We start from the raw sequence: 25,667 nt of genomic DNA, 5'->3' as shown, positions 1-25,667 counted from the left end.
ATATTTCCGAGAAAATAATTAGAAATAAATCGAATACAGAGATAATGCTGAGTATTATGAAAATATTGGTTTTTCTTTAACGTACAGAAGCTATAGAATATAATTTACGTAAATGTAACCATATATGGTTACTAGATCGTAGGGATTAGTCTGGATTGTTTTGTCCCACGATTTTTTATTGTCAACGCCTTTTCGCGTATTACAAGTCTGAAGTAATTTTAGTCATATATTCATTCAATGTTTTTTATGGAGAGGAAAAAATTGTGAGATTTGTTTCTGTTTTAGTCGGTTGGCCTATTCTTTTCCTCTACTTGTGGGGCAGTGCCTACCAAAGAGGTTTCTTCTGTGATGATGAGAGTCTCCGACATCCATTTCTGGAATCAACGGTCCCTAGTTGGTCGTTGTATGTTACTGGAATAGGACTGAATTCTATAGCGGTAAGTGATTAATTTCTTCAATTCATCCACCAACTGTGATCATTATAAAAATGATACCAGAACACAATTTTCATGTATTAAATTCTTATTGAATTACATCAAAGTTATCTTGTTCACTAGCACCGTACATGCTTTTACCCAAACGAACTCAAAAGATTTAGTTCTCGAGTGTCTTCTGGTCAGATCTATATTGTCGAGGAACTGGGATATCTCGACTTTAATATGGTGTGAAAACCGTTTTTCGTAGAAAATTTTCCAATAGTTTGGGTAACGATGTTCATTTCCAGGTGAAATTTCCTATAATACCAGGAAACATTTATTATAATACTTTGTTTTGGTTACTGTACTGTATAATATGTGAAAATTTATTATCTCACTTTAAAAATAGTCATCTTTAATTGTAACTAGAATCAGTGAATCGACTGTTTGATTAGTAGTTCAAGTTCAATTTAAATATACTTAATGACGCAACTTATATGAAGGGATTTTGATATTTTCATTCTACAAAGTGATTCATTACATAGTCTGCCATTAAAAATCTGCATATGTTTTTTATAGATATAGATACCAAAAAAAATTAAAAAAATACCATCGCATAAATTTTTATTACAATACTAAATTTTATATTTTTATTTTGTTAAAATTTCTGGGAATAAAGACATGAATAATAACGTCCATCTTTTTCCTTTATTCCCAGATAAATATAATTATAACTTAGTGAAAGGATAGCAGCATTTATTGACGTGTCTAAACAGGTTAAATTAGATTGAACAGTACGATTGAACATGTTTCTGCGTGTTGCCGTTCTATTAATCATGTTCCAATAGACTAAGTTCATTATCTAGCTTACCCTGTCTTCTACGCTCAGTTGACATCCAGCATTGAAACGATACAGGGCTCTTGTTGTGCAGAAGATGTGAGGAAGATCTGCGCTTGTGGTTTAAGGATAAGAAAACGTTTTAGCATTCCTATGACATATCATAGTTCTGGAATACCAGTTCCGCACCAAGCTCTTAATTTAGATGAAATCCTGAGGACTCAGAAACGTTCGTTCTCTGAACGAATCTAGCTAAGCTTTGTCAGATAAAGAGTAACCTCAACTTTTTTCTCAGATTGAGTTTAAGGCTAAAAAAGAAAAACCTCAACCAAAAATCATCTGCTACCTCATTTTTCAAGTACAGACATGGACAGAGAGAGAATTTACTCATTATTTCAGTAAATAAGGCAATCGTTTATTGTAATCATGTTCGTGGCCTCACGAAATTGAATATGATTCTCCAGAATGGCGTTATTTCATTGATTTATCCAAAACTAGCCTCCAAGCAGCCTATAAATTGTTAAAAAGTGTCCCGTAAAAAACAATACATTGTTGAAACTAAGTTTTAATTTCTGGAACGGCTGGTTATTTCATACTGAACACACTGTGTACTGCTACCACTACAGAACATACCCAATAGAATGTTGACTTGCATCTAAATTTCAGCAACACAACACAGTTCTGCCACTTGCCAATCGTGGCGTTAGTGTAATAAAAATGTGTCATTACTGTCAATGTCAATTGTCAAGACAAATAATCATTTGTTTAAAATTCTTGAACGCTTGCCTGGTGTGTATTCTAAATTGGAAGAATTTGAAAACATTTGAAGTATAAAACTAGAATATGATTCTCCAGAATGGCGCTATTTCATTGATTTATTCAAAACTAGCCTCCAAGTAGTCTCGCTGCATAATGGAAATGTATTCTTCCAATGGGACACTCAGTTCATATGGTAGACAACTACAATAACTTAACTATGATTTTTGAAAAAATCAAATATCAAGAACATCAATAGATGGCTTGTGGAGATTTTGAAATACTCACAATGTTGTTGGTACAATAATCAGATTATACACAATTCTGATATTTTCTATTTTTGTGAGAACAACTGACTGGCCAAAATGACACAGTTTGACTTCTGAAGAAAAAAAACGTTATCAATACCACTTTTATTCCGCCATAAAAGGTTTTATTGCTCTTGGGACTAATTGAGCAGTGAAATCATTGCAAAAGATTGTTATAGATATATATTGTTTGAAGCAAAGCTTCACTGGTTCCCACAAGAAAACTTTTGTCTGATACCCTCTTTCCTGAATCTATTTAGAAATAGATTTATTTAGAAAAAAAAAACTCATAAGCACGTTGTAAGCAGCATAAGCCTTTACGCCGCTAGTCTAGTACAATTTACATAAATAATATCGGTAATTACAACAATGTGTCATCATTATATTCTACATATTCAACTTTTCACATTGTTTCTTTTTTAGTTTTAGTAATAAAGAGATAGATAGCTTAAAAGAAAATCGTAACCTCTTCGGAATAGGGTTATCCTTTTAGGATTTTGGGAGGACTAATTCCTTTCAGAAAGTGGTGTGAAATCATATTCTATATTTTCCAGAATAATGTACCTTAATTTTAATCAACCGAATTTGAGATCCATTCATTAAAACTGAATTGTAAAAATCCTTTCAGAAGGATGAATTGTTATAAATACCATTAAAATTTCTATGACAATTAGTATATTTAAAATTTTGAAAATATCTGTTCAGATTATATCTGTTCTAGTTTGATTCAGTTCCCACTGCTATAGTATTTCAAAGTGAAAGTAAAAGTGAATGTGAATCGTTTAATTGAAAAATTAATTAGTCGCCTTTCTTGTTATACTCTTGTTTTATTATGACCATCATTTAATTCAATTAGAATGTACTTTTAGTGATTGAAAATTATCTTCAATAAACCCTTCAATCTTGTTCTGTCCTCGAGTTTATAAAAAATGCTGATGAGAATATCCTCCAGCACACAATTACAATTTCAACGAGAAGCCGACAGCATTAAAGGCGGGCAGCTTTGTCTTTATTTCTTGTTTTATTTTTATTTCATGATCACGACTATTTTTAGATACAATAAAATTGTACTAAAAGCTTCAAGTTCAGTACTAGGACACACAAGAAAAATAATTTTCAACAGTCCATCCGTGAGAACTACATTGAGTTTTCTATGTACTTTGGCATAACACAACATTTGGTACTCCATATGATGTGTTGGGGTTCCAATTGCAGGTCTCAAATTATTACAAATATGATTAATAAAGGGATAAAGGTGGTGGATATTTTATTTTATTATTCCCCGTCAAATTTGTAAATTCCGCTTTGAGTATTTACGATTGTGGTGAAGAGAATAAAGTTCTGCAATAGATTTTAGTAATCATATGATCTGGATAGACCTTTAGAATCATTTTAGTGATTGTTACTTATACACAGCAGATGCAAAATGTTTTAATGAAAATCTAATGTGAAGATATCCAGACAGTTTACGAAATGTTTGGATTCACAAAATGAAAGTTTGCTGTAGTCTACATACATTTCAAAAGTATCTCAAATGCTTTCAGGAACAATGATTTGTAGGAATCAGTACAGTTAATGAATATGAGGGTGATACATGTCCCCAAATTGAACCCAGTGATTTAACACGTGATTTCAGTTGATCAAAAACAAGGATCAGAATTGGGATTGAAAGAAAAAGTTTATCCGCCCTGAACCGGTCCTGCTTGGGTATAATGGAATTCTAAAATTTGATGAAATTCGTTTGATCTAAATTTTCATAGCAAGCGGTTTATTTACATTGTTTCTTTCGAATAATTTTTAACTTAAATTATTGTCTTTGTTATAAAGTGGTGATAGCTAATTTTCATTTTTTTTTCTCTCGATATATCAAAATGACATTTAAAAAATTGAATCTTGAGATATACTCGTATAATATACTAAAACCTATTTTACAAATCCATCAACAGATCACCTATCAAAAGATCATTTTTTCTAATAGGCAAGTCTAACGTTAAACAGAAATAGCATATCGAAAAGAAATATTTTGGATTTGGACATCGTATACAAATCAAAAATGGAAAAAAAACTAAACTATACAGCAAACATCGGGAATTTGATTATGTATTGAATCTGATATTCTTCTGAAAACACATGAGTCATTTAGGCAACTAGCCATTGATTAAAAAAAAGACGAACCATAAAACCAATTTTAATAATTTAATAACGTACAGAAGACATGTACGCATGAGTACCTGTCAGATATGTCACAAATAAAATCGATTTTATTAAAATTGTCGTTCCGATAATTCCATATTATCTCTTCTAGCCAAAGATTAAGAATGTTTCTTGTATTAAAATGTTTATCTAGAAATATTAAAAAATTGCTTCCAACGAAAACTTTTTCAAAGTATATAAAAAACATATTATTGTTTCTCACGGATTGTTGGAAATTATTTTTCTTCTATATCCTGTTATTGAACTTGATGTTTTTTGAGTCCCTATAACTTCATTCGATCTAAAAATAGTCGTGAACACGAAGCAAAAAGACAACAAAAAATAAAGACAAAGCTGACTGCCTTTCATGCAGTTCCTTTCTCTCTAAAATTACAATTGTGTGCTCGAGGATATTCTCATTAGCGTTTTTTACACTTTTTGTAGACTCGAGTACAAAACATGATTGAAGGGTTTATTGAAGATAATTTTTCAATTACTTTGAGTGCATTCTACGGATCTTGATTGAATTAATGCGAGTGTAACGTTTCATCGGAGAAATTGGCAATGAATCAATTTTTCTAATTACTTATTTACATAATAAAGCAGGATAGAATCATCTAGCAACGCGAGATAAACAGAACATTCTAGTACATTCAAACCCACGAATATACTTCTATACAAGAAGAGCTAAATATACAGGAAGAACGACGTATTTACACGACAATTAACTTAGGCTTTTGGCTCCGCGTAACCGTTTCGTGCCCACAGGGTTAGTTGCTGGCCTATGGTTTTTAGAGTATGGGAAGACAATTACAATGCTAAATGCTTGTCGTAGGATCACTTTGTCCCATCTTTCATTTCTAGGCACAGAAGTGATCGACTGGTTTGGTCCAGAGAACGGCTAAACTTAAACTACGAATGATAATTTGAAATTTAGTTGCATGCCTGTATGGTAGTCGCGCAAGTATAAGAATTTTTTATTGGAAATGCATGTACATTAGACTTAGAATTATGGTATGGAAGATAGACGTATGTTCAAATGAATCACGCCCGCATACAGGAGGTAGTACAACCACATGTTCTTCACTCATAGAACACGTCGGAGACATATTAGATGGATTAATCTTTTTACCACATTTTCTACATGCTCTATTGGCATTTCGACATGCGGCACGAGTTTCCTGGGATAGAAATTGTTAGATAGATATTATTGGGAGCATGTCCTGATGTGTTTGTTCATCGTGGATATCCTACGCATTAATCATTATTCCCATTTGTCCTACGATTGGATTCCTTCTCCAATTTTGATGGAATCCACCATTTTCTCCAGCTCTTTCCATAGAAACTTTGGTGAATAATCATCTTTGAACAATGAAGTCCTTTGTACGATAAATCAGTGGTTTGCAACGTTATCATTGAAGCTAGTGGAATGTTATTACACAAATTATTAAGTTACCTAGATTAGTTTGTATTAAATAGAAAAGTACATCTTGATATCAAACAATTCTCGTATAAAAAAGTTGTTATTAAGTTGATTACTTGATATATCGATACAAGGAAAAATATTCAGTTTCAATTATTATGCAAATCTATGTTAACATTAGGTAGGTACTAGGTAAACCGTAATTTGTAAAATTCTATAAACATAATGCACACTTGTAATTGGTTAGGTTAGGTTAGTCAAATAAAATTTAAATTTGTGAAATAGGTCTCTTATATATACGAAATGTAATATTTTTTATTGTTTTTATATGTTTTGTTATGTGTTTATAATGTAAAACATTTTTTTCTGAAATAAACTATAAATATATGTTCTATTTTTTTTATTTCATCATTAAATCCCGAGCTGCAGAATCTTCCGTCATGAGTTGTCTAATCTTAATGACAATCACGATCACGGGTTGGCAGATTGTTAGAGAAGTTAAAATTTTATGGCCGGTATTAAAATCACGAGCTGGCTCTACAGAATTTGCCCAGCTGGGTAGTCTTTTTGACTGGACTTAGTTGTAAACTTTCCTAATTTAAAAGGATTCATTGGGAATGAACTTTTAGCCAATATGGAATATGTCAAAAAAGGCCTAACACTTGAAACCGTATTCAAAGATGAACGAATTTACTATGTAGTGTTCAAAAATGTGATCAAATATGGGCTATATTTAGAAAAACACGTGTTTTATTTGTTTACGTGCTTCTGGGACATAATGGTTAAAGAATTTTACTCGGTAGCTGTAATTGATGTTAATATGGTTTCAAGAAATAAATAGAAAATGACAGGAAGTACATGTGATTCATCCTTATATGTATAATAGGAACCATTGAAAGCAAATCCGAAATATTTGCTAAACGTACGCACCTACTATTGTATATTTGATATTAAGTAGTTTAAAAAACTCGATAAATTTAGAAAATTCAAGAAATTAATTAATAAAGATTATTATTATGCCATTTGAGTAATTTCTCTAACCTCCTTGATTCATATGATGAAAGCTATATAAACATACAAACAAGTTCACTTCGAAACACTCTTCTTTAACACTACTATAATTTTATTAGTTTTTAATAATAATAAATTCAATTGATAACTCAAGATCTTTATACTGCCGCACGCTATTAATAAATGGCAGGCAAAGTGAATAGTAATTCTAAACATCATTAAACCTATCATGTCGGTATATAATAAAAAGAAGTGATTTGAATAATGAGAGAGTTGATGTTACTAATAAATCAATTAGCATAAACCAAATCTGGATACCAACTAGGTCTTACAATATAAAAATTATAGTGGAAGCGAGAATGAAAATTTTAATCTGCTGAAACTTGTTCTGGAGGTGGACAATCAAAGCAGAGGCATCCTCCGTTAGTGGGGTAAAAAACGGCTTTTCAAAATTAACGGAAAAACGGATTTGCAACGAAAGTTGTGGATCATCAACATTCGTAAAAACATTTGTTTACATAATCTCAAAATATGCGATAAAATTGCTAAAACTATTAACTTATTTCCTTTAATTCATGGTCCATAAATTTGAAAATAGGATGATATATTATTTGCTTTTAATACGACAAAACTTTTTTGTCTGAAAAGCTAAGATAAAGTAATACATACAATTTATAATATGTGCACGTATTCATTTAAAAAAAAATATATAAAAACACGACAAACACATTTTATTTCGCGTCTTTTGGCATAAGACAAAAAAACTAAAACATCAAATTTGTCAAAGATATGACGTCTTCAATTTTTTTCAAAAGGAAGCTATGTTTTTTCACATTATTTGATAAAGCTGGGACAGAAGGCTTTTCATTGCAGCAAAAGTTCCAAATTCGGACCCAAGCTAGTAGCGCGAGAGGATAGCCCTCTGTTACGATTGTTTTAGACTATTTTCCTTGTTCCTGCCACATTATTTATTTATAGAAAAATTGATAAAGACTGCAAGTAGTTGAAACGTCAATATCATATGCTTTTAAACGAAATTTTAATTGAGAGAGACCTAAAATCAAGATCATTTATCAACAAAACCATATAAAAGAGATCTAAAAAGTAAGAAATAGGAGAAATTTATATAGAACGTCTGGGTTAGTCTGTCCCTGCATTAACTCTTTCAAAATTAGGTGCCTTTTTATACACCTATAACAACTTAGCTTTTAACGTGCTGTCATTATTTTTGTGAGTTTTTTGAACGATTCTTTTGACAATTTACCTAGCTCTGCAATACCTGGGGTACCTGGGCTGACCCTAATATACCTACTTGTCCAATCGACTACAATTTGTCTATTTTCACTTTGACTGTGAAAAAGGCAAAAAAAGATTGAAGATCGTATCATAAATGATTAGAATCGTTTTTATACTTCGTAGAGAAGAGAAATACTTTCAATACAAAATATTGAGAATGAAGTAGATAAAAATTTTTTCTGCTGTATAATATACTTTTAAAGCTTGATAACTGAGAGTTTAATCGGTCTAGCATTTTTCCTGAAGCATTTGGATATTGAAAATTTTTGTTTGTAATAGAGATACTGACATAAGCAAAATAAATAATTTTATTAAATTTAAAAGATTAAAGCTTCTGTGGATATTTGTATGGACATTGGTTAAAGCAATTGAAACTTTCCTACACGTCAATTGAAGACAGGAATCCTGTCGAGTTATTCTCTCGTGTCAGCACTACACTTGGAAGCGTTTGAAGACGAAGATCTCTGGCATCCCACATTCTGAAATTTCAAAGACGAATGGGATTATTAGAACAGATCAAAAACTTTATCCTTCACCAGTTTTCAATCAATTGTACTCACCTTATATACTTACCTTAATCACATTAATAACATTTTGGTTTACATTTCTCCCATTCTATTTAGTCTTGTCGATATGCGGATGTTGGAGATTTTTTGAACTGCACATTGTAGTACGGTGGTAAATTGGTATTAGTTTGATTAAATTCCTTTTGTGTAGTTGATAGAGTTCATGCTTTTCTAAAAATCAACCGATTTGCTCTTTTATTTGAAAATAAGCGAAGTATTTGGTATGAATGCATTTTCCCAACTTGAATTAGCTATTATTAACTGCTGCCCCGTCAACACTAATTTTCGTAACAATTATCCGAATTAGCTTTTTGAAAAGTGTGAAAGGAATAAGTGTACGTTTCATCCATGCAGGTCTGTATTTATATCTTAAGAAAACAATGTGCTCAATTCTCTAATGGTATGTTACTCCATCAGTCGAGGTCAATTTGTACTTGGTGTCTTCTCATACGATTTGAAGTAAACTGCGCTTACCATCACCGAACTTTAAGTACCTCTCATTCCCTTGGTGTTAACGTCTAAGAGTAGGCGACGTTTTGTTTTGCATATACCAATTTTGAAACCTCCTTCTCAAAACGTCTATCCTCCACGTCCACTTTTTTTATCTTGATTGTGTTTGGTATGAAACTTCACTTGAATTGTTTTGTCTCACATTAAAATACATTTCACTCTGTCCCTTGACTCATATTTACTGCTTGTGCAACCCTTTCCTGTATTTTTGCCAAAGTAATTAATATCTCATAACCTCGTGTCTCTAACATCTTAAATTTAAATACATTAGTTCTCGACTTTATACATTTAAAATCTCAACAAATGATTTACATTCAATTTTAAAAATTCTTATACCAAATGTACGACGGTTTTAATCAACAATGTTTTTACGTCTTTCACTTAACAAAAGGTAGCTGCTACGACACACGTGACCGATGTGTATTCAAAGCTCAGACACAAAATGAAATTGGACAAGGTGCAACTTCTCGGACTAAAACTGTACTACTCCAATTTTGAATTTAATAGTCGTTGCTCTTTACTCATTTTTTATTTAATGTTGATCCAATCATTCAGATTAATAATAGATGTATATTCTATATATTATTTTATTATTATTACAGTGCAACCTTAATATAACGTACCTCAATATAACGACTTCCTCGATTTAACAAATTCTTCGTAATCCCCTTGAATTGTCCATAAGAGTTTATGTAAAAATACCTTTACATTACGAACATTTTTTGCGAACAACCTCTTTATAACGAATTTTCAACTATCAAGAAAATGTATAAATACCTCTAATTGACGAATTTTGTCAACCCAAAACCTTTATATAAAGTTCCCACCAATGTAAAACTCTTAATCTCATAGTATGAGATTCATGTCGTAAAACAATTATTGTTGTTTGATGGAAAGTAATGTAAACACTGCTGCTCGTTACTATTTTTTTACCTCTTTATAACGAATTTTAGACCAACCTAACCTCAACATAACAAACCTCAGTTCAACGAATTACTTGATATAACGAACATTTACTTGTTCCCTTCAGATTTGTTATATCGAGGTTGCACTGTATAATGATATATTTATCAGGTGATTTTTTATCATTTAGATTTGTGATAGAATATTTTTCTTCTAAAACATCGATTGGTAGATCAGTTACGTTGCATTATTGTAACATTCTGAAATTTCTATGGAAGCTATATGAATCAAATATTAGATAAACCGTACTTTTATTATCAATTTTTCCATCTTGTAGATTTCCCATGAACCAATTAACTCCAATAAAATATTCGTTCATATCTTATCGTCAAATCTATATCCAGAAATTCTCTCTTAGTTCAAGCTTTTTATTTTCTTATCTATGCCTTCTCCCGATGAATTTATTTCTTGTTCATCATTGGACATTACCGTACGATTTCATTTGCTTTATTATTATATTATCTTTTATTGTGATTTACACCCATAATTTCTCGACTGCGGTAATTAGTTGTCCTTTTTCGAATCTTGATCCGACCAAGGTCCGTCACCAAAAATCTTTTCTTTCTTTTTGTCGCATCGACGATGCGTATATTTTTCTTTTTTAGCTGCGATACTTCGTAAGAAACAAAGTTTATTAGTTTTTCGATGTATGGCTATCCCATAGAAACTCCTATCCTGGACACTTCTGTTCTTAATATCTTCGACACTTGTTTGTATAAAAATATTAGTATTTTCGTAGCATTTTATAATTTGGTCATTTTCCAGTGGCATATTTTGCTTGCGTCCTTCAGTAAACATATTTTTTGTTTTCAATATGTTGTAACTGAATTATTTGTATGTATATATTATATATTCTAGACCGTCGAGCTTTTGTGCCAGTATTATTTAATCATCTGCAAAGATTAGTGCTTAAATAGTGTTATTATTAAGCGAAATACTCATACTGCTGCACTTAACTCTCCGTTTCAACAGAATTTTTTAAAAATTGTTTAAATTCCATTTTTGTATGGAAACTGCTGGCTAGTGAATTTCCGATTTGTATTTTTATACGGGAGGTCTCATAAATTTCCTTAACAACCCTTAAGATTTTAACTTAATGTCTGTAAATCAATATAGGCAAAGAGACAAATAAGTTTTATTGTCATTTTACAATTTTATGAACAAAGCGTGACAATTTTATATTAGATAATATAAAACAACAATTTGACTTGATAGTAATTATAATACAATATCCTCAACACTAAATATTGCAATATATACCAGTCGATAGTAGATTGTAGAATTCTGCCACGTAATAATAAGGTCTTTGAATCAGAAATGCCACTGTCGATCTCTGGAACTTATTAAATGTATTTGCCATTTTCAATTCCGAAGATAGTTGATTTAATAATCTCTTGGCACTGAAGATAATGGAATTTTTCACCACATCAGGAATGGATATTGTTAAATAAACGTCCGAATTCTTTCATCTAATAGGCTAGCTAGAAATGGTTCTCTCAGTTGAGTTGGGAAAGTGTTTGCGAACCAAACAAACGGATTCTAAAATGAAAAGAGCGGGAAGAGTTAAAATTTTTTATTTTTTTAAATAGAATTCTACTACTTGAACCATAAATGTAACGAATAGCTCTTTTTTGTAATTTGAAGATAGATTCGAAGAGACGACAAGCCCCCCAGAAAGGCAAACCAAAGATGCGATTCGAACAACGAGTAGTAAGCTGTTAAAGCAGTACGAGAATCGAGCTATTTATACACAGATTTAATGACAAAACAAACAAAGGATAATTTTTCCACTAAGGTCTCTACATGTAACGACCATTGAGGACACCGTTAATATGTAGACCAAGAAACTTGATCGAATATGAGGATCGTATTAAGTCATTGTTGAATTTTAGAGGTTATTTTCTCAGTGTTTAAACAGAGACCGTTCGCGTCCGACCAGAACTTAATAGTAACGGGATCATTGCCCGTGGTAGACTGTAAATCCTGTAAATCTGCACTACTCCAGGTGTTATCCGCAAATAAAGTGAATTTACCATTAATTCGGTCTGTGGCATCATTAATAAATACCAAAAAAAACTGGATTTGAAACTGAACCCTCAGATAAACTACCGCCAACTGGCCATAGGTGGTCGGTTGTTGATCTTCCTGTAAGAAATCTAGCTTGTTATTTCTCGAAATCGTTCTAAATCATCCTAAAGATGTTTATACTGAATTAATACGGAATATTTATCTCTTGTTCAGAATATACCAAAATATGCTTACTATGAAAAGTTTAATCGACTACTATGCTAATGAGAGAAGGTTAGGAAATCCGTATTTGTTACTATTTATAGAATTATTTACATATGATAGAGTAATTAATACCACATTGTCGTAGAGATAAATACGTATATCATTGTTACGGAATAAGTAATTGGATTGCGGAAAAAAGCGAAATTTCTCTTTAATCATTATAATACGACAGAAGAGTCAGTAAACAGATATATATGAATTATTAGAATGACAGTCTTGAACGTTTATTTTTACAATCGTACGTTTATCTTTTATTATTGTCCCAATACTTTATACATTTGTCTTAATGGACAATAGAAGAATATTCTTCGAACCATCTATCATATTCAAGAGCGAATTATTATATATAAACGCAATTTATAATCAAATACATTACGAAAAAATCTGTTATAAATGTTCATTTCTATTGACACCAATATTTTCAATTTCTGTAATTATTATCAAACAGCTTCATCTCTTATCAAAGCGAGTTGAAGGTCTTTCCCATTTTCTCCTTCTACGTTCTCAGATATTCCAGTTCCTCTCGTTTTTTCCCTCATACCTTCCATTTCAATTAGGGCTTTACCTTTTGGATCTTCCTTCTTGGTCTATCCACTTGGTCTAACTCTTCTTCTCTCAATGTACATTCGTATTTAACTTTCACCACTTATTATTGGCTCTTTTGTTTTTTTTTGTTTTATATTTTCATTTCTAGACCACCTCATTTACTCTGCTATTCCTTTCAATGTTCTATTTTAATTGCGCTTATCTTGGCTTCGTTATTTATTATTATAGTGTAGTTCTTCATGTTCACTTGTGTCAATATCTATATTTTCCAGTATTGTCTTGTTTAGTACAGTACATTTGTTATTTCTGCCTTAAAATTCTCACCATTTATCAATACAGTGTCTCCTTTTTGCAGTTTATTCATTTCGTATTTTGGTTCTGTTGTTTATTCTATGATCAATTCGGTTTTACGGACATTCTATTATTAAGAGATTAGAAATGAGTAATTAGAGTAGCCACTGAGAAATGAGAGGCATTTTTATGTTTGAATGAATCTGTTCCAGATTTGTTTCAATTTTTTCGAATTATATGCCTTCAGATTAAATTCGTTTTCGTAAAAAATTCAATTTTAAATAATATTATGTACTAAACTTGAAAGACCATACTGAAACTTCCTTAAAAGCTTTGGTTGAGTGGTTTGTTTAAAATGCAGTGAGATTTGAGCCAAACATCATAATGGACAATTGGTTCATCTGCATACCTTTATGTTAAAGCCTGCTGGAGGTAAAAATAACACTGGTTGCTGCCATAGAAAAGGGCAAGCGAGAATTATCTAAACTGTTTAGGTGGATAGACCAGTCGGCTTAAGCATGTTTGCGTGTTTGGAAAAAAGACAGTGTTATATATGACACAGAAAAGGGAAAAATATCATCCCAAGCATACTGACGATGACAACATTGATTTAAAATTCGAAAAACCCGAAATATGCAATGATAGGGGTGGTGATGTTGTCATCATCCACCAATTAAGGGGGTATATTGACGGAAGAGTTCAATTCAATTCATTAGATGGGTAGTCCCATGAGTTTTCAATGTTTTAATACTATCCAGAAATAATTTTACAATCGAGGAAAGAAGAACTAACCGAACGGATCCAGATCAGGTGAATATGACGGATGAGGCAACAAATCTTAACGCAGTTCGTTAAAAAAAATTCGCAAAACAAAATACGAGTGCATTCATTGTAGCAAATATTGATGTTTTTCAAAAGTTTGAGCAATGTGTAGTTGGTAATGGTAACAATGGAAATCCTGTAGAAGATTATTATAAGTATTATTATTTTTTACTAATCGATAATGAATATGGTAAACATAAGTTGTTTATTTTCTTGTTATTCACAAATAAACAACGCGCAACGAAGCGAAGTTAAGAAACGAATGAAAATAGTCTACATACAGTCACTGGTAGAATGTGTCCTGAATTAAAATACATTTTCAAATATTTTTTGGCATTTTTTATTTATTATTTCCCAGTATATTTTCTATGCATACTGGTTTAATCAACTAGAGCTTCTATTTCTGTTGAAATAAATTCTTAAAAGCTGCCTCACTTGCTTTTATTTTGTATGCTTTGATCTCCTAACAACAATAATCATAACTGGCATTAATTTAATAATCTTGGTTGAATATTATTAATAGATTAGGATTATCAGATTAATTTGGATATGCGTGTATTTACATCTTGGCTTCACAAGTATTCAAGTGATGTTTCATGAATAAATTAGACCATAAGCATGTTTCTTTCGAATGGCGGCTTTTTAAAGAATAGTTTAAAAGCTGTGCTTCTAAATAACAGTAACAATCTTCCACTCAATCCTGTAGTCTACAATGCTAATTTAAAAGAAACGTAAGAACTGATATGACAAAAAAAAACCATAAATACTTCCAGTGGACCATCTGTGCTGATTTGAAGGTAGTTGTTTTAATTTTTGGCTATACCAAATTCACCTGATTCTCTAAGGGGTTGGTATGAATCGCTCAAACATTTGAGAGCACTGCCCTGAAAGAACAGTTTATATCTCTGGCCAGAAAAATATAAAAATATTGTCACCGATACTTCGCTAAGGACATGAACGAAAACGGTCCTGGGTTTCTATACTTGAAACATAAATTTTTTTTCTTGGCGATACGATAAGATAAAAGAAGACATATTTGTTGAATCTGACGTAAGAAAACTCATGAAGGATCCAGAGTTTCTAGCAGAATTAAACGACGTTGAAAAAAAGCCTGGTTGTAGAAATGACCAGAAATTTTCTTGACAATCACTAATGGCCTTTAAAATATACTTGATCTTGACATCTTAATTTCTTTCCACAAAATCTGGGAGTCGAAAGTGACGAGCACGGAAAGCGATTCCACCATTACGTCATTTGAAAAATGCTTCCAAGACAAATAGGAACCTTCTTTTGTGCCGATTATTGTTGGTCTATCGTTAGAGAAACACTGGAGTGGACCTTCACCAGAACATCCAAAAGCTCTAAGCGATCAGAATATTTTAAAACGTTGAATTATAATCGTTATTCGTTGAAAATCCTGAATATAATTATTTATTATGAAAAAATACAAGTGTGAACTTTTCACTTTTGTTTTATCAAATATTGGGGTATTCATTAACTTTTTTTTCTGAAATACTCAACCCGGTTACCCAGTTGGTACAGATACGTTTGGGGAAATGCCTACTTCTCGCCTGCTTGTTGTCTGGTGTGTTTTGGAATCTACTGGAGCCGAAGGATGATACAGGTCAGCTAGTTCAGAATTCACTAAATCGCAGTGTAATAATATCAGAAATTAATTTAATATCTATATACATGAATTATTATAGTGTATATTAAAGATCTTTGTATAATAAAATTGGAAGGTTCCACTACAAATTGAATAATTATGTTATCTCATTCACTGGTATTTGGCTTAAAAAATATGAAACTTAAAGTGTTAATAGACTAATACACAATAAGATAATTAGTTAGCAATTTCTTTTCATCCATCTGCATTCAATAATGGAAATTCTCAGTTTAGTTATAAGTTTAAAGAATTTCTAAATTCTTTAGGTTAGGTTACCTAACCTGAATTCCCAATTTTATATATAATACAGACCTTTTAAAAGCTGACCGAGAAGATAAATTTTATTCGACAATGATTTGTCTCCCGAGTTGTCTAATCTTCATGACAAACACGATCACGAGTTGACACATTGTAACAGAAGTTTTATAGCGGGTGTTAAACCACGAGTTGACGCACGCCCATACGTTTATAGGAAAATATAGGGAAAGGAATGTTCTACTTGGAAACAGATTGTAACTGAATTTAGTAAATGAGAAAAACTTGGCACAAAACCGTCTCTATGAAGAATAATTACTCGTTTCGTTCTTGACAAAGAAGTATTTAAATTCAACTTCAACGTCAATGAATTCAAAGACGAAATACTGAAAGTAAATACAAAAAACTTTACGAAAATAATAATCAAAGAATGATGTCTTAAAATTACCATAAAATACACACGTGTGCAACAAACGTAATCAAAGGCATATTTGCTGTGTGCCATACTATGTAGATACGAAAGAGGTACGTTGAATTAAGGCCGGATGCTGTTGTATGTTTCAAGATTTACGACAGGTGGTATATAAATTTATGCCTTAATAACCATACTTTTAAAATCAAAAGTGTCCCCTTCTGAGAAATGATACGGTAGATAACACATGATATATTTAATGGTTCAACGACTTAACGATTCGAACAAAAAAATTTCAAAAGGTTTTTATGATCTGGACATTCCTCATTTTTATTTCAAGCGAATTCCAATTAACAGTTAATGATTTATCATATAACAACTTTCGTATTACGTGGAAAAGATGCAATTTGCTATTTTATTGAGTAGTTTATCGAGCGTAGCTTCCAAAATTTACTGTTTGTTACTAATAGAGATACAAATAATGTTTCATATTAAATTGATACGTACTGTTTTCCAAAATTATTCCATAAAGTCTAATATAATATTGGATGGATAGTATTTTAAATGTGACTTGTTCAAACGAAACATATTGTTTGTTATATTTTTGGTAGTTCTTTGTCCTGATCTCGAATATGTGTGGATATATAGGTGGTGTATCGCTTATTTTGAGAACTGAAGTATTTCAAATTTTGAGTATAGTTCTTCCAATATCAATTGCAGATTATAAAAACCCTTGCCGACAATTTATTATTATTATTACAAAATTCGCATCAACCATTGACTGGTTATTAGCGATTTAGTAAAGATTAAGTATTTTATCTATGAATATTTGTTAAATTAGATTTATGATAGAGATCTGTTTAAGGTAAGTAATATTGTATTTAGGGCCTAAAATTTCACCTATTATTCCGAGTGGTAGATTTGATGTGATCTTTCTGAGTTAAGAGATGGACATTCTGCGATTATGTGTTTTATAGTCAATTTGCAATTGCAGTTGCTACATTTTGGTTCAGGTTTCGCATCAAATAAGTAGCTATGCGTCCGTCAGTCGCGTATGGCCTAGACGCAGACGTGTTAGAAGAACTTCATCTCTGCGATTTTTCGGACCATGGTTTTACTGAGTCTTTCACTTCACGAAGTTTATGTGTGGACGTTGTCCATTTATTCTCCTATTCATCAAGCAATTTACGCTTTGCGGACAATTTAGTTTGATCTACCATAAGCGCAGGTACCTCATTTTAAAATTTTATTATTTTTATAAATACTATAATAATATAATAATAACATGTTCAACATAGTTGTTCCAAAGCTCTTGGCGGCCTACTGCTAGAACTTTCTTTACGAGTTCCACAATCTCTTTTCTCAGTTCTGGAGACTGATTACATTTTCGTAATTCCGATTTTACGTTTGTCCATATTAACTCTATCGGGTTAAATATGCAATAGTAAGGAGATAGTCTGAGAAGGGTATGACCCTGTTGTTTGCACAGCTTGTCAATCTAATAAATTTCCTCAAACCATATGCTGACAAAACTTGACGTAATGTTTCTAAACTGGTCTAATTGTATTCTGGATAATCTGCTACCTTTTGCTGTATTGTCCTACGTATAAAATCTTGAGTATCTTTGTCAACTGATTGCACTATCAAATTGCTGAATATTGTTCTTTTTTAAACATTTGAATATATTTAAAATAACTTGCTGTGTTTGTATACCTAAATCTTTATTATTAAATTCGTACCTGTCTTTATTCTCACTACACTGTGCAATTTCATTGTCTTCATTCACCAATGGTCTAAAGAACGCCATATTTTTATTTATTTAAAGAAATTGATGAATTAAATTAAAATCACCAATCCACGCCAATGCTTATTGCAGACTTTCTGGCAAGAATATTTCGAAGAAAATGTGTGCATACGGCTTAGGCCAATAGAAATACATTTATGTTTACGATTCGATGTTTTCAATGGTAAACAGTGGAGATGATGAGTCCACGTGGACTGACGGTTTGTTGGATGTTAACCAAATTTTATACGGGGAGTAAACATTATCTTTCATTTCTTAATTTGGTATGAGTGCCGTGCGTATTTGTGAAATATTGATTATTCCTAGCATAACTGACTTTTGCAATTGATATTGGAAGAACTGTACCACCCTTGGAAGTATATTTGCACATGACGAGAGATTCTCATTTACATTTACAGCTATTTTGGACACAATAGTTTCTATTTGATGATAGTTTAAATGAGCCGTTGTGTATTTGATTGTAAAAGTCCAATGAAAGAAGAGTTAAGTACTGGAGACTCCACCATCATTTATCGTAAAATTGTGGGCAGCCGACGGGACCGTATCAGCTTGACTGACTACGAACGTTCGGAACGGCCAAAAGTTGTGAAAACCAGCGATTCAATCGAACAAGTTTACAAAGTTATATTGGACGAGCTTCACAGCCGAAAAATAGGAAAAACGTCGGACAAAACTCTATTATGGTAGTCTTGTTTATATGTTATTAGATTCTTTTTTGAATTATTCCATCAAAACTATTATTAACAATTTCATATATCACAGATTGTGGTCCTGGAGGTGAAAATATTTGAGTTTTGTATGTAGATTTAATATAACCCTAAATTTTATGATAAAAAATAAAACAATATAACTTCAGAGATTTCTTTTTAAGCAGAAAACCCCTCATAGACTATTATAGATATTGTGATTCTAAGAACCATGAAGCAACAATGCTAAATACATTTCAAACTACCCTGCAAACAGATGAATTTTCTGCTGAAAGCAAACGTTTGTAAGACCCATTCCTAAAAGTAAAGATCATAGTGGAATCCTCTCTGAAACGTTTCGAGAATTCCACTGATCGCACAAAACGTAGGAAAATTAAATATGTTTCCAAAGTATTAGAAACTACACAAGTAGCATTTGCTACTCAAGTAGAATATAAAGCTCGTGGAGAAGGAAAAATTTCTAACGTAATCGAGAATATTGCTCTTCATAGTACAGCGAGGAAACTTTCTTGAAAAAGCTTTTTCTTCAGTTATTAAAGTACAATTAACTAAATTTAAATAAAATGTGTTACGAATGTATGCAAACGATATATTTTCAAAATCCCAATGATAATGGGAAGAACATTTTCCGAAAGCTTAGAGTTATAGTTGGTTGGTTTTTTGAAAAAAGAGATATCAGAAAATAAAAATAAACATATACTGGGTGTATGTTTTTTAAAATAAATCTTACACTGTACTTATTTCTCATGATATGAACTATAACAACTGATCATTTTTTTTAATTGGAGTCTTTTCATGTCAAGGTAACATGTGAATGTATTCCTAAAATCCGACTTAAGAAAAGTTATTTTTATTGACAATAAGCCAAGCAGGTGGAGACTAATACATATATACTATTTTATAGTGATAATCTTCCAAGAATTTAGCGGGCCTTTGAGGGATTTATACCTACAAGAAGATACATCTGACAGATTCAACTTAATATAGATAAAAAATTATTTGATTGTGAATGTATAAAAATGTCATTTTTCTTATATTAACACTTTAAATCTTTCAAGTAAATAACTTCCTAGTACAAGGGTTGCTCCTTAAGTTTTGAAATAGACAAATAAAAACAAATATTTTTAATTGGATATTGAATTATTTTCTCTCCATTAAGATCAACACACTTATCCATGCGTTTGAACCAATTGTCGAACCATTTTTTCTATTCCGATAGGGGTACCTCCAAAACATGTGACCAAGATGAATGTTTTAAGTACTCGTATCTCTAATAAACTCAAATAGCACTTTTATGACTACGCTCATATTTAGGATATTAAAATAAATTAAGAACAAACCCTTCAGAAGAAGAGTTGTGTCAAAAAAATTCATTGGCTTTCTTTGTTGGAATTGGATGTGGAAAATTCTGGGGATGGCATTGGCTTCAGAAGACGAGTAGTAAGAGATATAGTCTGCCATGAGTCAGGACTACTTTCATTGGAACGGGAATGTTTTTCACTAGCTTTTGATGAAAGTATACGAGAGGACAGAGTAGTAGTAGTAATAGTGGGTCAGCAGAAGAAGAGTGATTGAAATTGACGAAATCATTTGATTTGGGGCGAGAGTCTTGGAAAATGGAAGTGTTGGGACATTAATCAGCAGTGTGCTCAACCTGTTTGCTGAGGAACCATTTCAGTTTGTCGGTAGAAATGAATATTCTGCGTGATATATTTCCATGTCTAATGAAAGGGTATGTGATGTTGTTGTATGTAAGTCATGCAGAGCTTTTTCTAGGATGCTTTTGTTGACTTCGATTCCGTCGTCGTCGATGATAAATAAATACATTTGCAATCATGTGAGATTCTGGATGCCAAAATGACATTTTAAGAAAGACAGTGCTATCTATTGCTTTAACGTAGAAAAATAGTACAGTGCTGGGGATAGAAGGCATAATTATGACTTAATCTCGAATATATGGCTTAATCTTGGAGTATATTTTGCGTGGAGCAGATAGCTGCAGCATATGATAAAGGTGTGGAAGGTATATTATGGTTTTTTGGACTAGGCTGTTTTTTGAAAGTAAAAGAGGCAGTGATGTTCATGTTTCAGTGATGTTCATATTTTGTGGTATTGGGGGGAGGTTGAACATATTGATGTGATTATGCTTATCAAAATCACATTCAGTAGTTTCAGTAGATGAAAAAATGAGGAAATTTCGGCTCAAAAACATACTGAAAATGGTTCATACATATACAGGACTACAGACCTTTGGTGCCAATGACTTTCTTTCATCATTGGTCTCACAATTGTCAGTCTCTCACTCCAATTCGGCTCTACTTTTCTAGTATCTCGCAACACTACATCCAACCATTTTTTTGACCTCTGTCTTCTTCTTGGACACCCTTTCTCTTATTCAACGATCCTCTTTGCTAATATATTTTCTGGCATCCTTTTAGTTTGCAACCATCTCACTTTTGCGCTGGTAAGTGATTATAGATTTTTCAGTTCTTGGTGAGTTTTTTTCCTTCATTTATTTCTATTTCTTTCATGCCTCCGTTTCCCATATTAACATTTTAATCTCTTTTGTTCTTTGTATAACCCATGTTTCTCTTCCTTATATAACTGTTGATCGTATTATTGTTAGATATATATAGATACTTATCAATCTCTCACCCTCATAACAATGAGTGTGGCCCGGACTTAGATCCTAATGAGAATTTATGGGTTATACTTAAGAGAAAAGGACGCTAGGAATCCTGCACTAGTAATGAAATCGGATCTCAAGGCGCTCACTGATGAATGAGACGGTATTGAACAATATTAAGTAAAGAAATTTATTCGATCCTTGAAAAGGAGATTGAAAGCCGTTATTAGGATTATAGGATAATTTCAAATGAGTTATTATTTCGACGGATTTTGAGCTTGTATTTTCTTTACTTTTTCATTGTTTAAGATTCCTTCCAACATTGACCACTCAATATAAAGCTAAGACTTATGGCTTTTGAGATATTAAAACCAGTAGAAATATGAAGCTATAGATTTTTTGCTAGAGTCTTTTGAACGCGAGTGTGCGACTTGAGTCGATTTTTTTGCTCGCGAGTGTATATTTCAGGACAATAAAACTGAATTTGTAAAATATAATAGAAACCTTCTTAAAAACATAGTGTAGTGCTGAGTAATTGATAGTTTTCTTGTATGGCAACCTTTCCAACAATCCATTATTTCAACACCGATATCATCAATAGAAATTGGACAAAGACGACAATACTTGTAAGGTAAGTTTGTTTCTGAAACATTGCAGAATACCTAAAACTTTTCACCACGAGGCACCACTGAAAAATCCTCTATTCCTGTTCTGTTTTCGATTTGACTTTTATTTGATACTTTATGCCACTATTTGTCACGTACCTTCTATCGAAACGTGTTATTTTTATAATTTTTGTAATGGCTGGGCTATTTATTTCAACAATAAATTAATTTCAATTAGTTGTATGAATATAATATAGCAAGATGTTATCAAATTCAAAAATTTTATTATCCATCTAAATGTACAGTTAAATCGCAAGGGATACGATTCATTGTATCACAATATATTTATTATGCTTGAAAAGAGTTCGTAGAAAAATAAAACTTATTCATGGTGATGAAAATAATCACCTTTTGTACGCCTGCTTCTCGGGAACATAATATAAACTATGCATTTATGATAATGATAAGGTAATAGCATGGAAAATTTAAATGCCGACTTGTGATTTGACTCGAAGGCATTCATTTATTAACTAAATGCACTTCTGATTCTTCTGAATTAAAATTTAAATGCAGAACGTTTATGCAGTAACGCATATGTGGATTTTTAACGGAGCAAAGAATTTTCTTGAAACCTTTGAAAGCATACTCATTTTATATTTTTTCAAATAAAACACTTCAGTCTATGAATACTGATATACTATTTTCGAACCTGTATACTAACTTTAATGTACCAGGAAAATATGCAAATATGATACATATGAAAATTTTATTATTAAAACGTGGAAAAAATTATTAAAAGAGGACTTTACAACGGTTTTTATCATTTTAAATTGATTCTTAACAATAATTAGGAGATAAAAATAACACCAATCAGCGTTTAGTGATATCCACACATTTATATTTCAGAATTAAGCAAATATGATCAAGATTGCATTTTAAGTATCTTTTTAAAAGTTCTACAATAATATTGCTATTAATTAAGGATAAAAAAAGTATATTCGGCGCCTTAAATCTGACTTTTTGTCAAGGTTTCATCTGTATAATGTTTATCGCCCCCTCTTCGGAACTTCATTCAAATATTTTTTGCGTTATATAATGATTTTCTCGTTTTCAATAAAGGTACTATAAAAACTACGTTAGAAAATACATTTTGATGTTTTACTGCAAAACGAATGACATGTTTGCTTGTATCATCCAATTTAATTTGTTTCCTCCCTCTACTCACATCATTCGAAGTAATAATTTCGATTGTTTAATCTCTTGTTATATACACATTAGCTTCGGAAATTTTCAATTGTCCAAACACATTTCTGATCATAGTTTTTTCTTCGGGTGTTGAATTGATGACGTTTCTTTAGAATATCCGTTTTTATTGATATTTAATAGTGTCACTAAATAACTACAAATCACACTTTTAACTCTAATTTGATTTGCCAATGAAATCGCTCTACAAAAAAAGACTCTCTACAATTTTGGGATTCAATCGTACGTCTTCCAGCGGAATATTTTTCAAATTCAATTGTACTGAGCTGCTTAAGTTAAAGACTTTTTTTATCAAAAGCTAAAATAAATGTACCTGTACAAGTTTTCGGGATTTTATAACCAGAACACCAGAACAAAGGGAAAAGATTTTCACCGGTCTAAATTCTTTTAATTTTTTTACTCTCATCCATAAAAATAGACTATAATAATGTAATATTAGTAATGTAGTATGGAGTATCAAGTAGATGGCTAAAAATCCAATCTTCTTTATATTACAACAAAGTCCTATTCTACTTCAGATTTCCTATAGTGTATTTTCTATTCTATTTCTACTGAAACTATTAATACCGTCTGCTGAGATTCGTTTGTGATCTGCAACGTTATAACGATAGTTCAATATAAAATTGTTTTTTAGATCTGTGTTTAGCTTTTATGAGATTAGGAAACGACTAGTAATTAATATCCATCATAAAAATCCTACCCCCTTTAATAGTTATTTACAACTTAAACTTACTGTTTACAAATTTTATCTGGATAAAAAATTGATGATCAGTGAATACACATTGTGTCCTATAAATAAAGAAGCAGGTAATAAAAAGAATCGTTACTGGAATGCTTGGTGCTTTCATCAAAACTTGTTTCTCTTGTTAATAAGAATGATTTCTTGCAGTTACTTCGGATGTTTTCTAAAATCGAAAATCATTTCATACATTTTCATTTAAAACTAACATTAAAGTTGCAATGATATATTATTCAAAAAATAAATATTTCATTGCGACGTGGAAAGATCAACTTTCATCTAAAAAATATTTTGCCTCGACAATAATATCTAATCTACTGTAAATTGCAAGAGGTAGAAAAACAGTAATAAGGTCGTATAATGCCCTTCATCAAATAGCGAAAATATCACAGATGATCTTTCTTTGTAAAACCATAACCAGCTAACAAACGTAGATAAGGAATCCATCATTGAGAATTGTATAACAAGCGAAGAAAGTCTCAGTAAAATTAAATACAAACATGAATTTGTGTTTGATCTTTTTTTCAAGTAATGAAGTGATACTTTTTCTAAATTTGTTGTAGTTTTTTCATCGATACATGTTCGCTGGAACAACTTTCTTTTGTCTATTCTATTGCCAAATTCTTCCAATACTTCTTGTTTTACTGCGATTGCGATATCTTCAACTTTTATTCTTTTAATTACATAATTTTCGTAGTCCTCTGGATCGTAGATATTCTCCTTATTTTTGTTTCTTCAGTCTGATTTATTCTTATATCGTAATATCTTGAATGTTTATGCATAAAATGCATTGGAAATGATAGCTTAGGGGTTGGTAGCTTAGAGAAGCCGAGACAAAGCAAAAAGAAGCATAATAATAAAAAAAGTTGACCTACAACCTCCCAAATAACAAATTTGTGACAATGATATGAACAACATGCTTTTTATAGCTGTCTTACTACATTTTCTTATAATGTAATGTACATAATGAATTTACGTCTCATAGTTCGGATTGTGAGTGTTGTATACAGATCCTTTCGTTCGTATCCTGGAACACGATGAACTAGAAGCTCAACTAACTTTCAGGGAAAACAGGAGAAAACCAATATCAATGTAGCAAACTCTCGAAGATTCCGTGATATGAGGTGGGAAGAGTGAAGCCAGTATTTTTAATGTTTTCTTAAGTCTGACAGGCTTGATAACGGAATTGTGTGCAGCGAAGAATACGAGGTTAGGAAATGACAACATAAGTCAAGAAAGCCAATATGAAATAAATACACGCCGGAACGGAAGTTTAGGCAGTTAATTAGGAAGTAGAAGAAATAGATTTGAAAGAGTTCTTACAGTAAAGATTATAATCTAGGCAGAGAGAGTGGAAAA

At 31.6% G+C, this 25,667-nt stretch overlaps 1 protein-coding gene and 1 long non-coding RNA gene across 2 annotated transcripts in view; one reads left to right on the top strand and one right to left on the bottom strand.

The window, feature by feature from the left end:
- LOC130893464 (uncharacterized) overlaps positions 1–25,667 on the bottom strand; it is a 170,008-nt gene that overhangs the window by 42,005 nt on the left and 102,336 nt on the right. The gene's annotated exons all lie outside the window — the stretch shown is intronic.
- LOC130893463 (putative phosphatidate phosphatase) overlaps positions 1–25,667 on the top strand; it is a 64,364-nt gene that overhangs the window by 6,782 nt on the left and 31,915 nt on the right. Inside the window, exon 2 of the mRNA XM_057799626.1 lies at positions 286–437. Coding sequence (XP_057655609.1) covers positions 286–437 — 152 coding nt within the window. The remainder of the gene's footprint in view (positions 1–285; positions 438–25,667) is intronic.

The sequence above is a fragment of the Diorhabda carinulata genome, chromosome 4, assembly GCF_026250575.1.
Source record: "Diorhabda carinulata isolate Delta chromosome 4, icDioCari1.1, whole genome shotgun sequence".
Lineage (NCBI taxonomy): Eukaryota > Metazoa > Arthropoda > Insecta > Coleoptera > Chrysomelidae > Diorhabda > Diorhabda carinulata.
The sequence above is the reverse complement of the archived record's forward strand: the minus strand, read 5'-3'. Positions and strand labels throughout refer to the sequence as shown.